This window comes from Struthio camelus, chromosome 5 (assembly GCF_040807025.1).
Source record: "Struthio camelus isolate bStrCam1 chromosome 5, bStrCam1.hap1, whole genome shotgun sequence".
Lineage (NCBI taxonomy): Eukaryota > Metazoa > Chordata > Aves > Struthioniformes > Struthionidae > Struthio > Struthio camelus.
Window position 1 is genome coordinate 65,503,455 of NC_090946.1, and position 13,767 is coordinate 65,517,221.

The 13,767-nt window shown below is 41.8% G+C and overlaps 1 protein-coding gene across 1 annotated transcript in view; it reads right to left on the minus strand.

Annotated features, from left to right (window-relative positions):
* The window catches only part of PPP4R3A (protein phosphatase 4 regulatory subunit 3A), a 45,138-nt gene extending 37,698 nt beyond the window's left edge, over positions 1-7,440 (minus strand). Inside the window, exon 1 of the mRNA XM_009689842.2 lies at positions 6,677-7,440. Within this exon, the coding sequence (XP_009688137.2) occupies positions 6,677-6,818 (142 nt within the window). The 5' untranslated portion in view covers positions 6,819-7,440. The remainder of the gene's footprint in view (positions 1-6,676) is intronic.
* Positions 7,441-13,767: the final 6,327 nt, after the last annotated feature.

Below are 13,767 nucleotides of genomic sequence, written 5' to 3' on the forward strand. Positions count from 1 at the left end.
AGGTTGTAGTTTCAAGTTTGGAATTTTGGGTTTGCTTAGTGAACTTCTAGAAATAGCAGTCCTTTTTTTTTTTTTTTTTTTAAATAACCATCAGGTTTAAATAACCTTTTTTTTTTTTTTTTAAATAACTTACCAATAAGTAATTTACCACAATCTTGCTGACTTTTTGAAAGTGAAAGTTTCACCTACATTAAGTTTTAGAACGTCTTATTGTGCTATTAACTTTGTTGGCCAACTTCTATAAAGTCTTTACTGTCCAGAAATATTTAATAGCACAAAGTATGAAATAGAAACTCATAAGAATTAAGAGCTATTAAGAGCTATTGATAATTATGCATCTTAACTACTGAACATAGATCTACAGATATGGAAATTCTGAAATAAGAAATTAGCAGAATATCATACAACTTGAATTCCATGTTTGACAAAACAGTATCCAAAAAATTTTTCAAAACAACTGAATATGGATGGTTCCTCTTCCAACCTAAAAGTGCACACTAGAGGATGACCTCTTTACGAGACTTAACATAAAAGATCATTGCTTCCCTACTAAACCTGATGCCTGCAGTAAAGACTAATCAAATCTCGCAAAGCTTGAGTCACTTCAAATTGCCACATGAATCAACTTACTCCTCACCACTCAGGATAGTAACTACAAGAAAATATGAAATCAGAGACAGAAACATACCAAAGTGTAAATTGTGCTCTGTAACCACTAACCACCCCATTTCTGTTCTCTTGGAAGACCTGATACTCCATTTGTGCACACCGTTACCCCCAAAAGGTTCAACAACTCAGACTGTTACTAAAAATCAGTGACTATTCTAGTAGTTAATTTAGTGAGTTTATTTTCATATGGTAGGTTTTACAGGACCAGGCCCCTTTGTGGTAGGAACCAGCCTTAGGTTGCTGTAACATGCTTCTGGGAACCAGGCAACAGTAACAGATTCCTTTAACACAAATATGTTCTTTAGAAAAATGTTACAAATATGTAATTTACCACAAACAAAGTTCTTCTCCACTCATAGTCAAGATCAGTATTGATTTCTGAATACAAAACAATATGCTTGTTCTTCCATGTGTCACAAAAAAACTTCTTTCTGTACATGCATGTCTCTTGGTACTGTCCTAGAATAGATTAAGATTATGTAGCCTACTTTGTAAAAAAATACACAATAGAATTTCATCTTCATTGGCTCTATTCAGTCACATAAAATCCCAAAACTCACCTAAATATAGACATCGTTTTTAATGAGACAAAACTATGCTGATGGAATTGTTTTCTTAATTACAGCCTTGAACGAATTTGTAAAGGTAACTACACAACACTGGTGCTGAAAGGTAACATCTGAAATCACCTTTAAAGAGGAAATTATTATTGATTTGCAGAATTCTGTTATTTGTGACTCTAACGAGATTTAGCACATCTGAGTTTTTTTGTGCAATAAAAACCATTCTGTCCTGCTAGAAAACTGTGTTTATGGGGGGATTCTTGTAGAAAAAAGACTGAATACAGATCTACAATGCTATTTTAAATATACTTAGAGAATATAAAATCTCCTAATCCAGTAGCCTCAGGTAACAAATCCATAGACTTGTTCACATATACGCCTATAGAGGAGAGCTGCTGACACTGAATACTGATCTTCTCCCAGAACACTGGGAATTAGGTGTATCCTTTCTCAAAAGGAGAAAGGATACAGTGTATTTCTCTCATTTCTCCTCATCAGAGTAAACATTTCTTTTTTAAATGAAAACTTCGACTCAAGAGATGAGTTTTGCAAGAAGTGGACAAAGGTTTAAATTCTAGAATCAGTTCTGCTGTTACTGAATCACAATTAACCAATCTACAGAAACCTAAGGAATAGTTCAGAAGTCTAAGGATGCTCTGCATTCTCAAGAGACTATTCCTTAGTTTAACAGATTTCTGGAGGGTCAAAAACAAAGATCCAGTGTCAGAGGGAGAAGGAGAAAAAAGGAGGGGGAAAGAAGGAAGGAAGGAAGGATAAAACCCAGAGGAGAACTATCAAACTTTTTGATAGTTACCTACCTAAGGTAGGTACATGACAACAATTTTCTGATTTTTACTCTTCCAACTAAAAAGGGACACAACAGCTTACTGGTAACAGAGTAACTGAAATTCCCTTAGGATTAAAAAAAACAAAACAAAAAACCCACCACCACACACAAAAAACCCCTTCCCCCACCCCCAACTCTCCTAAAAGCTTAAAGACTCTCAAAAGATGTCTTTACCAGCTAGTAACTGCCCCTAATCACCCTTCCAGGAATAAATAATACTATCCATCTTTCCTAGTAGACCTTACTAACAGGTCTGCGCTGGAGAGAAAACAAACTAAAAAGAAAAAAAACAAAAAAAATGTAGAAGAGCAAAAATTTGTTTTTCTATCAACCATCTTGACTTTTAAGAAATGTTATCGACAAAAAAAAAAAAATCCAAGCATATCCCCCAGAAAACGCTGCAGCCCATTACTCATTTGGAATGTGATTTTAAGTTATCATCTTTATTCAGAGTACATCAGCTAAAAACCCTAACCACTGGGATTTAACTAGGAGTGGGGTAGGGGTGGGGAGGGAAGCAGTCTCCTTTCTCTTATTTTTTAAATCAGCCCTGAACTTTCAAAAAGTCATATACATCTCCATGAAAGGCTTGTTTCAATAGACTCCTGTTTGCAAATTCAGTTGCTTACCTGAAAAACTCCCCAAGGAGGTCCTTGTCACACTCTAGACCTATCGCCTTAGTACACAGCATTAAAACAGTAGTGCTAGCAGTGATAGCAGTAGGCTAAGGAAAAAATGAAAAAAAAACAACCCACACCTTTCTAGGAAAAGCATAAGACATCCCTGGGCACATGTCAACAACCTCTGTGTAATCTTTAGCTTTCCTTAAACACACAATATATATTAAGGCTTTGAGTCTGCATGAGGGAAAGCAAATCACAGCCAAATTCTGGCAAGGCCTTCTGCCATTATTATGGGGTTACTGATACCAAGCCTGAAGAAACAGCAAGGAGGCTGACATCTATCCTGTTATCTGTTGTAGGAGTGGCAGAGAAGTCACTAAAATAAAGGTGTTAGAAGTGACAAACCAGAACTTCCCAATAGGGGTGTCCAGATATTGCCTAAAGGTGACTAGGCAGCAGGGCCTCCAACAGGAAAGTTCAGTTTTGGCCTGTCAAGAAGTTTTGTCAAAGGACTGATAAGCGTTTATTTGAAGGCTTAAACTTTCAACAAATAAGTTAGTTGCACAGAAAGGTTCATTTCAGGGGTCACTTCAGTCACTCAGTCTCAGAAGAAAAACAACAAAACCATCTGAAAGCAGGCAGCAAAAATATAAAAGCACAGAGTGATTTCAAGAATGGCACAAGCCATAGCAGTCTAAAATACCACGTGAGTAAGAGATAAGAAATCAAAGGCTCCTGATAATATACAAATTCCCATGGAAGTCAGTCATTTGTAAGGAAAAATTTCACTGCTGCACTTCAACAAGTAGAACACACTGCAATTAGAAATCACACAGAAGGCTTTTAAAGTTGAGTTGAAAAGAAACAAAAAAGCTGTTTTAAGTGTAGAAGTCCCTCTGCTTCAACGCATAATATATCTGACCTGAAAACTGTTTTAAGGTATTTCTCTATGATAACAGATCACTCCCAATTCCCTGCAATGACTCAAAGTTTAGTGCCAGAGAGCATTAAAGGCACACTAGATAGCAACACAAATAAATCACTGATTGGCTATACATTCTTTCATTTTAAATGTGTGTTTAAAAACACATGAACAACCTTCCCTCCACCCTCCCCCCAACCTACAGGTAAGAAGAGAGTAAGATCAGAGGTTTATTTTTTTTTATTTTATTGCTCTCAATCAAGATGATAGCTTACCTTGGACTTGGAAAAATGATTCCAGCTCCCTTATCTAAGCACCCCAACCCTGCCATATAAACTCAACTGCTTGTAAAGCAGCCACTGCACCACAAGTTACAGTTTAGCAATTTAAAAAAAAAAAAAAAAAAAAAGACTAGCTATATGCTAGTCTACACAGTAAGCCAAACAAACTGTAGCAGTTCTGCTGCTGCTTTGTGCACAGCTGAACTGGCCCTGTAACAGGAGTGAGAATTTCCAATACGCAGATGGGAACTACTACTAACATCCCCCTTAACTTCCCCCACTCAGGAAACAAGAGCCTGAACTCCAGTCAGCTCCCAAAGTTTTTATTCAGCTTCCTGGAGTAAATCAGTAAGAACGTGCCAATAAGCACAGGATGAATCTCAGCTCAAACTCTAGGAAAAGCTGGTTAGAAAAGGAGGAAGGAAGAAGTGTCGTTGTGGAAAGAGGAGGAACTTGACAAAGAAAACATCAGAATGAAATGGGAACAAGGAAGCAAGTGATATATAGGTCAGGTTCCTAGTACTGCTATGTTTTTGATAAATGAAGTGGTTGACCATGATTTTTCTAGTTAGGAGAAAAACAAGAGCTATGGAATACAACAAATTTCATAGTATCTAAAACATAAGTCTGGCATCACCTTTTTTCAAATCATTTGCCTGCATTTATAAGTGACTGCATCTGCCTTCAAAATTAGCTTACAAACCAATTACCAGGGTAAACAAAATATAAATCAAATTTTAGGAGGTGTTTGCGCAAGCAAGCTAGAAAAACTAAGCCTATTAATAGACTGCACATTTGACCAGGACTGATCCTACCTACTAAATTAAGAACTTTAGCTCTGTATATTATTCAATACTGTTAAAGTATATGCTGTTTGAGAAAAGTCCAATGTGTGTATTAAATAACTGCAGCTAATGCACAGAAGCATAAGTTTGAACAACTCCTTCTTTAACTATTTTAGTGTCTGAACTGTGTAGCACTGAAAGTAATGACTCCACATTTCCTCTGAGATCACTCACACCAGTTTATATTTTCCTTTTTACAGAAGTTCATTTACAATAAGTAAGCTGGCAACAGCAGTTGAACTCAGGTACAAATCAGTTTTAAACATACATATCCCACCTAAAGTTGCTAAAATGGTATTTTAGTTTGAATGGACAATTACTTGAAATCAAGTTACCAACTGCAGTACTTTTGCTTTCTTCTGTTAAGAAAAGGAAAAAAAAATCAGAAACTTTAATCATTAGAGTATAAAAACAGGACATGACAGTATTTAAACATTAGCTAAGAGAGTCTCCTGAGTACAGCAGCCATGTAGACAGCAAGGACTATATCTACAGTAAAATATACTGGAACACAGGATTAGTTTAAAAGTTGAGTGATGACCTTCCTTCTCTTTTAACCTCCCTCACTCATGTCGAAACTAAACTAAGTCTACTTCCATTTTGAATGTTTTGTCATACACTAGGAAGCTGGTCAAACCAAAATAAAGACCATAGCTTCTTTAGTAAAAGAAAACTAAAAAACAAGTCTTGAAGACAAACAAGTCTTAAAGACATCTTGTCTTAAACACAAGACTTTAAAGAATAATTAATAAACTACAAAAATCTGAGATTCATGCTTATCAGAAACTTAATGATCAAAATCCTGCTCAGATGCAAATTTGACTCCTCCATATCTGCGTATTATCTCTTTATTGTAGAGACTGCTGTACAGTTTGTCAGAACTTTCTCAGACATGAGATGATTCTGGAGCTGCCTCTCATCCAAGTTTCTATAATGAAAAGGCCAGATAAAATAACAATAATAAAAATAAAACGCCTATTGCCAGGCACAAGTCACAACTAGATCTTTAAGTCACTAGATAGAGTGGCTATATATTTAATGAAAAAGTCAGTCACGCATTGACAGACTTTACTAGCAAAATAGTACACACGAGGTATTGCAAGATACGCTGTTTAAAATCTGTTCGGACCGCAGCAGTCAGGAAATCACTCATCCAATAACCAAGACTAGTCCAAACATGTAGCTACAGGGGTAAATATTACTACCACTTAAACTGTAGTAGGTTTTGCCAAAAATCGTGAAGGATTATGCATCATCTTAAGTTTATTTACAGGCAGATCTAAAACTGCTGAAGGATTGAAAAATACTATTTCAAGAAAAAAAATAAAGCATCTCTGAAAATGCTATTCTGTCCATTGTGTTGTCTTTACTACTACAACTGCACATTGATAATTATTGTTAGCTGCTAGTGCCCTGTAAAATCTTACTACCAAAGAAAACAGGGTGAAAAAAGAAAGAAAAATAAAGGATGTTAGCCATCTAATCATCCAATGACTTTTTTTTTTTTAAATCCCTCCAAAAGTATGGTCTAAGTTTTAAGCAACTCCCTTCATGAGGGGGTTGCTTCCAGAAACATCCAAGGAAGCATTCACAATGATCAGTTTTGGGTCTGGAGTAGACTAGGTATCATCAGATACCCAATCTTGCACAAGACTTGCAATTAGACTTCATTGTATTTGGCATGCAGTACTGTATTCACTACGAACCAAGTGCCTACTACAATGTTTGCACTTGATGGCAATCGTCCATTCCTTTCACTTGGCCTAACAAGAATGAACTATGGCTGATGCCTACTTGCTTTCAGGAATTACATTCGAATTATGCAGCAAAACGTTAAGGCAAGAGACATACATATAAAGCCAACTCCTACTCCTTTTTGGAGTAGGACGAGGAAAGGCTCTAACAGCTTCACATATACACACTTACCATCACTCTCTGCCCTGACTAGCAGGGACATGCCCTTCAGCCTCTCCACGTAGCAAGAGGACACATGCCCTGTGCCTCGATCGTCCCACTGGCGGTCTTCATTTAGCGTGTACACCTTCACCCTCCGCCGGGTGTCAGTCATCCTGCCGCCTGCCACACCACTGCCACCACCCTGGCTTGCAAGACCTGAAGAAGCGGGAGGTTGGCGGGGGGCTCGGCCCCCCTCAAAGGAGGGGAGCGGGAAGGAGGGTAGCAGCCCCACACGGGCACGCCAGGAGAGCTCTTCTTAGTCCTCTTCAGTGCTCCAACACGATCTTCATTATCGGCAGTAACAGAGGATTGGGGGGGGGGGGGCAGGAAGGGGGGCCGAGGCGGTGAAAGGCGAGCTGTTCCAGGGACAGTTAGGTGCTGCACAAGAGGCGACCAAGCCTAAGCTGGGGAGAGCCGCGGAGAGGCTCCTTGCGGGGCGAAGGGCAGGCAGAAGCGGCGGCCAGGAAGGGGTCCCGGAGGAGAAGCGGCTCCACAGGGCTGGAGGGGCCAGCCGAAGGCACGGGCGGCGGCGGCCGGCCGACCGACCGGCCCGGGCTGACAGGAGCGGGCGACCCGGCAGGCCGGGGCCCTGGCGACGGGCTCGGCGCGGCCGGCAGGAGCAAGCAGGCGGCGGGAGGCAGGCGGGAGCGGGGCCGCTCGCCCCGGCCCGAGCGCGGCTCTATTGTGCGGCAGCTGCCCAGGCCCGAAGCCCCTGGCTCGCCGTCCGTCAGCGCGGGGCTCCCAGGAACCGCCCTCCTTCCCCGGCGGGGCTCGCGTGGGGCCGGCGGGCACCGCCTGTCCCGCGGCGGGGCGGAGCGCGCGGCCGGGCTCAGCGCCCCGTCTCCCCCATGGGCTCCCGTCGCGGGCGGCGGATCACTCCCAGCCCGACTCCGCCGCCATATTCTTCTTCCTCCTCCTCCTCCTCCTCCTCCTGCCGGTGCTGCGGCGGCGGCGGCTCACTCGCGGCTCCTCAGCGCGCCCTGCGGCGTGGCCGCACTCCAGGCACTCAGCGGCGCAGCCGGCAGGCGGGAGCTCTGCCCAGCCGAAGGGGCGAGCGGCGGCGGCGTGGCGCGGCCCGTCCAGCCCGGCTCCCACCGCCTCTGTCTCCGCCTCAGTCACTGCGCGGCCGCCATCTTGGTTTCACCTCTCACTGGAGGCGCGGGGTCTCCCAGCCAGCGGCGGCACGGGCCGCCCGCCAGCGCTTAAAGGGCCAGCCGCCCCGCTGCGGCCGGGGTCCGGCGCCGGCCCCGCGCTTCCTTCCGCGCCCACGCGTGGCCGCAGCGCCCACGCCTCGCCGCCTGGCACCGCGCAGCCCCCGTCACGCAGCACGCTGCCTCTGCCGTCCCTGCCGGGCAGCACACACGTGGCCCCGCGCGGCCGTGGGCGCCGTGAGGCCGGGCGGGGGTGCCGCCAGGGGGAGCAGACCGTGGGGTTGTCGCGGCTGTTTTGTTGCGCGCGTCTGGAGCCGTCCTCTTGCCAAAGAGTGGTTTCATGGGGCGGGGGGGGGAATCGGATCTTTTTTTGGTTGTTTTTTTTCCCCCCGTCGCCCCCTGCTGAGTGATCCAAAAGTTAAACGGCTTCTGGTCGAGCGGCTCTTGGGTCTGCGCGACCTCTAACAATTGCAGTAACAAGCCGAAGCTGTTGAGCCTCTGCTTTTGCCGCTGCTGCCAACATCTGAACATATGTTTGACAGATTCCCCTTTTAAGGATGGATCAATATTAAATAACAAAAAAAAAAACCACAGGCAAAAACCACTAGTGCCTTTTGGAGCCCACAGACATATCGCCACGCAAGCGAGTCCATTTCAGAACATGGTCTGGACATGCTACGTACATGGGAGCTCACTGCAATTTATATACTTAGATTGGCTTATTTTTCAAAGTATTCCATATTTGTTTATGAAAGTGAGTTATGTTGGGGCTGATATAATTACTGGCTTGGAAGGACTTGGTTTTCTGAGAACCGTAGGTTATGGGCCCTGTTGAAGGGAGGCCCTCCAGCAGCACGGGCACAAAAAGGCGCTCAGCGCCCCCGTCTTGGTGACCGAGGAAGCCCCCGGGTGGCCATACCTGGGGAGGTGCTGCTCACGCGTTTATCTTGGGCAATTCTGGAGATGGATTTTTGTGACTTCAAAACAGGCCAACGTCACCTACAGAAACCTCTGTGGGACAGCTGCACTCATTTACAAATTGTACCCTCTGGTGGCCGTGGGATTAACAATAGACTATTCTTTTGGTTTTTTATTTTTTTTGGTGAATTCAAAAAAAGCTCAATCAGATTTTAGTTGGCATAGAAAGTTAGCTTTGTGCACATTTGGGGTTCAGCTTTTCTTAATTTTCTTTGTATTATCTTAATATCAATCTGAACAATGCTCAGTCCTACAGTATGCCCGCTGTCAGGTTTTATCTCAATTCTCATTGTATTTGGTGGGGGATGTCATTTTTTTCGAAACTTTCCACCGCAGTGATGCCAGAAGAAAGGCTGGGCATTGACGGCATCCTCCCATGATGGAAAGCAGATGCCAAAGAAGAAAACACTCAGTTTATTTTTCTCAGAGTCATGATTTAGAAGACAAAATTTGCCACGTGACATCTCAATTCCTTCTCCATTTCCAGAGGTATGAAGTATTGTGTGTCCCAAAGGAAATATCTTCAGGGATTCTCCTGATATTGAGAGGTCATCCTTAACTGAACCAAAAGCTTAGGCTCACTTAGTTCCTGTAAATAACCCAGCACCTTGTCCTGGCAGTAGTTTTGGCCCACCTGGAACTGAGTAATAAATAAGGAAATGGAGTATTGAACACAGTTTTAAACCTTTCATATCCTTAGATATATAAATGCATATGGATCAATATACTAATGAATAAAGCCTAGAAGGGGTTTACTACTGAGGGCCTCCTGCACAGCAGTCAGAACTAAGGAAGATGACTTTTTTCCTTCAATATCTGCTCACAGCTTTGGGAAAGAAAATTACATTGTTAGGAGGAACTCCATTGCAGACATATATCTTGAAGGTATGCACTAAAGCATGATTAGAGCTCCTAAAAACATAGCTAATGATTTTCTGACAAAAAAAAATCATATTAGAGAAATTAACAACTTCAGACTTTATTATGATAAAGATGAAAAAATTATTAAAATCAAAGTCTCTGCTTGCCTGAGTTTGATATGGTTACATTCTGTATGTGAAAACAAGGTTAAAATCCATACTAAATAGAGCACAGAGAACTGGCTGTCTAGAGGGCTTATATCCAAAAAACTGTGGAAAATGAGTGACTGAGAAGAAACATTATATAGAAAAATTGTAGCAAAGTAGGGGGTGTCTGTCCAGAAGAAATTAAGCGGGACATAACTCAGACAGCAAATTCAGAAAAATACATTTCTAGTTCAATGGGGAGGTGAACACAACAGTTAGAAATAAACATAAACAACAAGTAGAAAAATGACAATTCTAGCAATCTGCGCAATAAAGCTAGAAAGCATAGAAAAATGGATGAGGACATCAGAATATGTATGGCTGGTAGTTTTAGGAACAGCTCAAGTTTTCCAAATCTTAACGGTATCCCAGGCCTATGATATCACAACTAAAAAATTTTTGATATTGATACAAAAAGTAGAACTGTTTAACATTTTTTTCTATACTTGGAAAGAATTTTGATGTATTTATATCATATGAAGATGACTAAGTGCCTCCCTGTTCATTACTAAGAAGCACACTAAATAACTTATCTTAGAGATAAACATTTGAAAATATGCAAGTCCTAAAAAATTGGAATTTGGGAGTCCTAAAGAAGTTTGCATATGTGAGGTATGAAAACATGCTAATTTTTTAAGAAGCTGCAAGTATTGCAGAAATTCTGCAAGACATGACACTTTGTAAGAATTCAAATAGGACATGTTGGAACAGATAGATAATAATGGACTGATTTATCTGACAACAATCACAGACCAACAATAAATACCGATACACAGTATCGGTAAGAATTATAAGATTAGAACATAGCGATAGCAGCTGATGTGGCTTTATGGAAAAAAGACTTTCAAAATTGTTTAATCTCTTGTTAGATTACAAAGTTGCTTGTAAGAGTAATGGTGCAGATATAATATACTTGGATAGTTCTCAGGTATTTTTCTGGAAAGTCGGCATTGTATGCTATCAAGAAAGCCCACGCCACATGGGTCAGATGCTGAGAGACAGGCATAGCTCAGAACCATTATTCAGTGGAGGTGACTCCAGATAATCGTGCAGAAATCAAGAGTGGGACTGATGCTGTTTAGGATTTGTAGTAATAATTAGAAAGTTAATATAAAATCTCTGAATGAAAATTGTGTATGGCAGAGAGAGACTGGAAGAGTTATAAATATTGCTGAGGACAGAGTGGTCAGGAACAGCTTGGTTCACTTACTGAAAGCCCTGACTGACGAGAAGGGATGGCTTAGCCTGGGACAGCTGCGAAGGTTACTGGCAGCTGCTTCTGGCCTATTCTGGCTGTACAAATGTCTGTGAGCTCACGAAGCACCTCCCAAATTGTGACAGCGTTTTTAAGGCAAACAGTGACGCTTTTCCTTAAACTTTGAGCTGTAAACTGGGTTGATTGAGGAGCTGATGGATAAGCAGCTCTGACATCCAGAGAAGAAGGCAGGGTGGGCAGCTGGGGATGTCCTGGTCGTGCTCTAACTTAGACCTCTTGAGTGGGACCATTGAGATATAGCACAATACAAGACAACACCTATAAAAGTTAAAGCACCTCTGGAAGAGGCTGGGCTGCATAGCGAACAAGCAATTCAATACTAACTTCTTACATGAGTCTAAAAGGGCTAATACCTTTTGGGTGCATTGTAAGCCAGCAAGCTGTGGAAGAATTCAACATCAGGACTATAGCTTTAATGCAATGTTTTTATAACTCTGGTGTCATTGTTTAAAGATTTTGAGAAACTGAAATGGGGCAGAAAGGATTCCCCTTAATGACTGTATATTTTGCAGATCGAGGGTTGGCTCACTTCAGCATCTCAAATTCCTGCTGTATGCACAGTTTTGCACACATACCCTATGAATCATGTCTCAGATGCTGTTGCTCAGTTTTCACATCCTGCCACAGATCCCCCTAGAAACAGTAGCCCTGTTTTTATACCTGAACCACAAACCTGAACTTGTGTCAGCAGTTAAAGTTCTGTGACTCTTCCTCCTACGTAGTGTGCGTATGAATCCCTTCAACAGAAAGGTCATCTATTTTCTTTCAACCCATACTGTTATCTTATTCTCACAGTGCTGGAAAACCCCTATTGAGAGTCTTCCTATTGAGAAATCTGCGCAACTGCATAGTCATGCAAAGGCTGTATTTGTTTTGGATTCCTGCATGCTTCTCTGAAAATGCCTCATTTTATCTAAATTTGTAGGCCTCATCATCATCATCCAAGAGTGAAGAATTTCAATGCACTGCTGAAGCTGTTGAATGTAGAGGGCATGTCTGGGTCATTTATTCATTCAGTACCAAAAATTCCCTTTTTTTTCTGAGAAAGGAACTCTTAGAGGTCTGAATTATGCTAGCTGTCCCTATGCAATGCATATTGGTATTTGTTACGTTTATTATTGTGCTTGTCTGCTATGTTTCTAAAATTGATTGGTAAGATATCATTGCATACATTATTCCTTTTCTTATGACAGACTACCTATCGCTAACTTTTGCTCCCATGTATCCTTTTTTTCCTCTTGTACAAGATGTCCAGTACTTAATCTGTAACTGAGACTGCAACAGGCTTCTCTCAGACCCGTGCAGTTGGTGGTCCTTGAGAAAGTGGAGGACAGAGAGGCAGGAAGTATAAGACTCAGATCATAATCTTTCTCACAGCTTTGAAAGTCTACCAGATATCAAGCAGGGAAAAAGCTATCACCCATTTCCTATTATGTAGCTACCTAATCACCTAAAAACCAAAAATCAGTAACTGATGCCATAGTCTCTTATTTATAATAACTTCCTTATTGCCTCTTGCTCCTCCTGGGATGAGACTGGGAACTGTAAAAGCTGTTTCCATTTTGTGTTAATATGAAATGTACAGGTGGATTTGGAGCCAAAAGGAGGAAAGATCAAAAGGGGAGGAGAAGGGACACTGTCAAGACAGAGGCACATAGATGCAGATAATCCCCCCCCCCATCAATATACCCAAACTATTAGCAGGTTGATACCAATTAGAGCAGTCAATTGAGACTGTACTGGATCTGAGAAAATTTGTAGGAATTTGTAGGAATTTCTGAGTCCTGAAGAGTCCAAAGTTTAAAGTAAAAATGCTCAAGTTCCTGGATGAAAGCTGGTGAACCTAACAATACTTTTGTAAGCAAAAGTAACAAAATACCAGAAACCTTAAAAAATGTTCTAGAAAAAAAAGAACAAGAAATTTAGATGAGCTTTCTGAAGGAAGCATTTTAGAATCAGCCATTGCACTGACAGCAACTCAAATGTGGGCTTGTTTTTTTCTGTTTTAAAAGTTATGAGTCACTTCAGTGTTCGTGACAATGGTGGCCTTAAAAATGCAAGTAATTCAAGACTTGCACAGAGCAGGAACAATTGTAGTACAAGTTGTGACTAGGTAATGTGAATAGCAGGCACATCCAACTACTCAAGAGATTACTGATTATCTAAGTCTGCTCTAGTATCTTACATTTTGGGACTATATCTTATATAGTCCCAAGCAGAGGTGAGAACTTGACATCCAGGCTCTCTAATATCTGCCTCTATGGGTAAGCTCTGCAATAGCATAGGCTAGGCATTTAGGGAGGGCAATGCCTACTGTCTTCATATCACATCTCTTCTCTAGCCAAAAGTGAAGCTAAAGCAGACAAAATGCAAAATCAAGAGCTTTTTCTCCTGTCATCACTTTGTACCTAGAAATACCATTCCCAACCATTTTAGAATGGGCATGCCTAAATAGTCACACTGAAATTCTCCTGACTATTCGTTCCCACCCTGGCACCCTGATTTTCCATACTGTCTGTAAGCTGGCTCCATTACTGCTCATGCCAATGGCTACTCTTCTAAGGAAAATCAAGCACTGGCGAGAGGCTA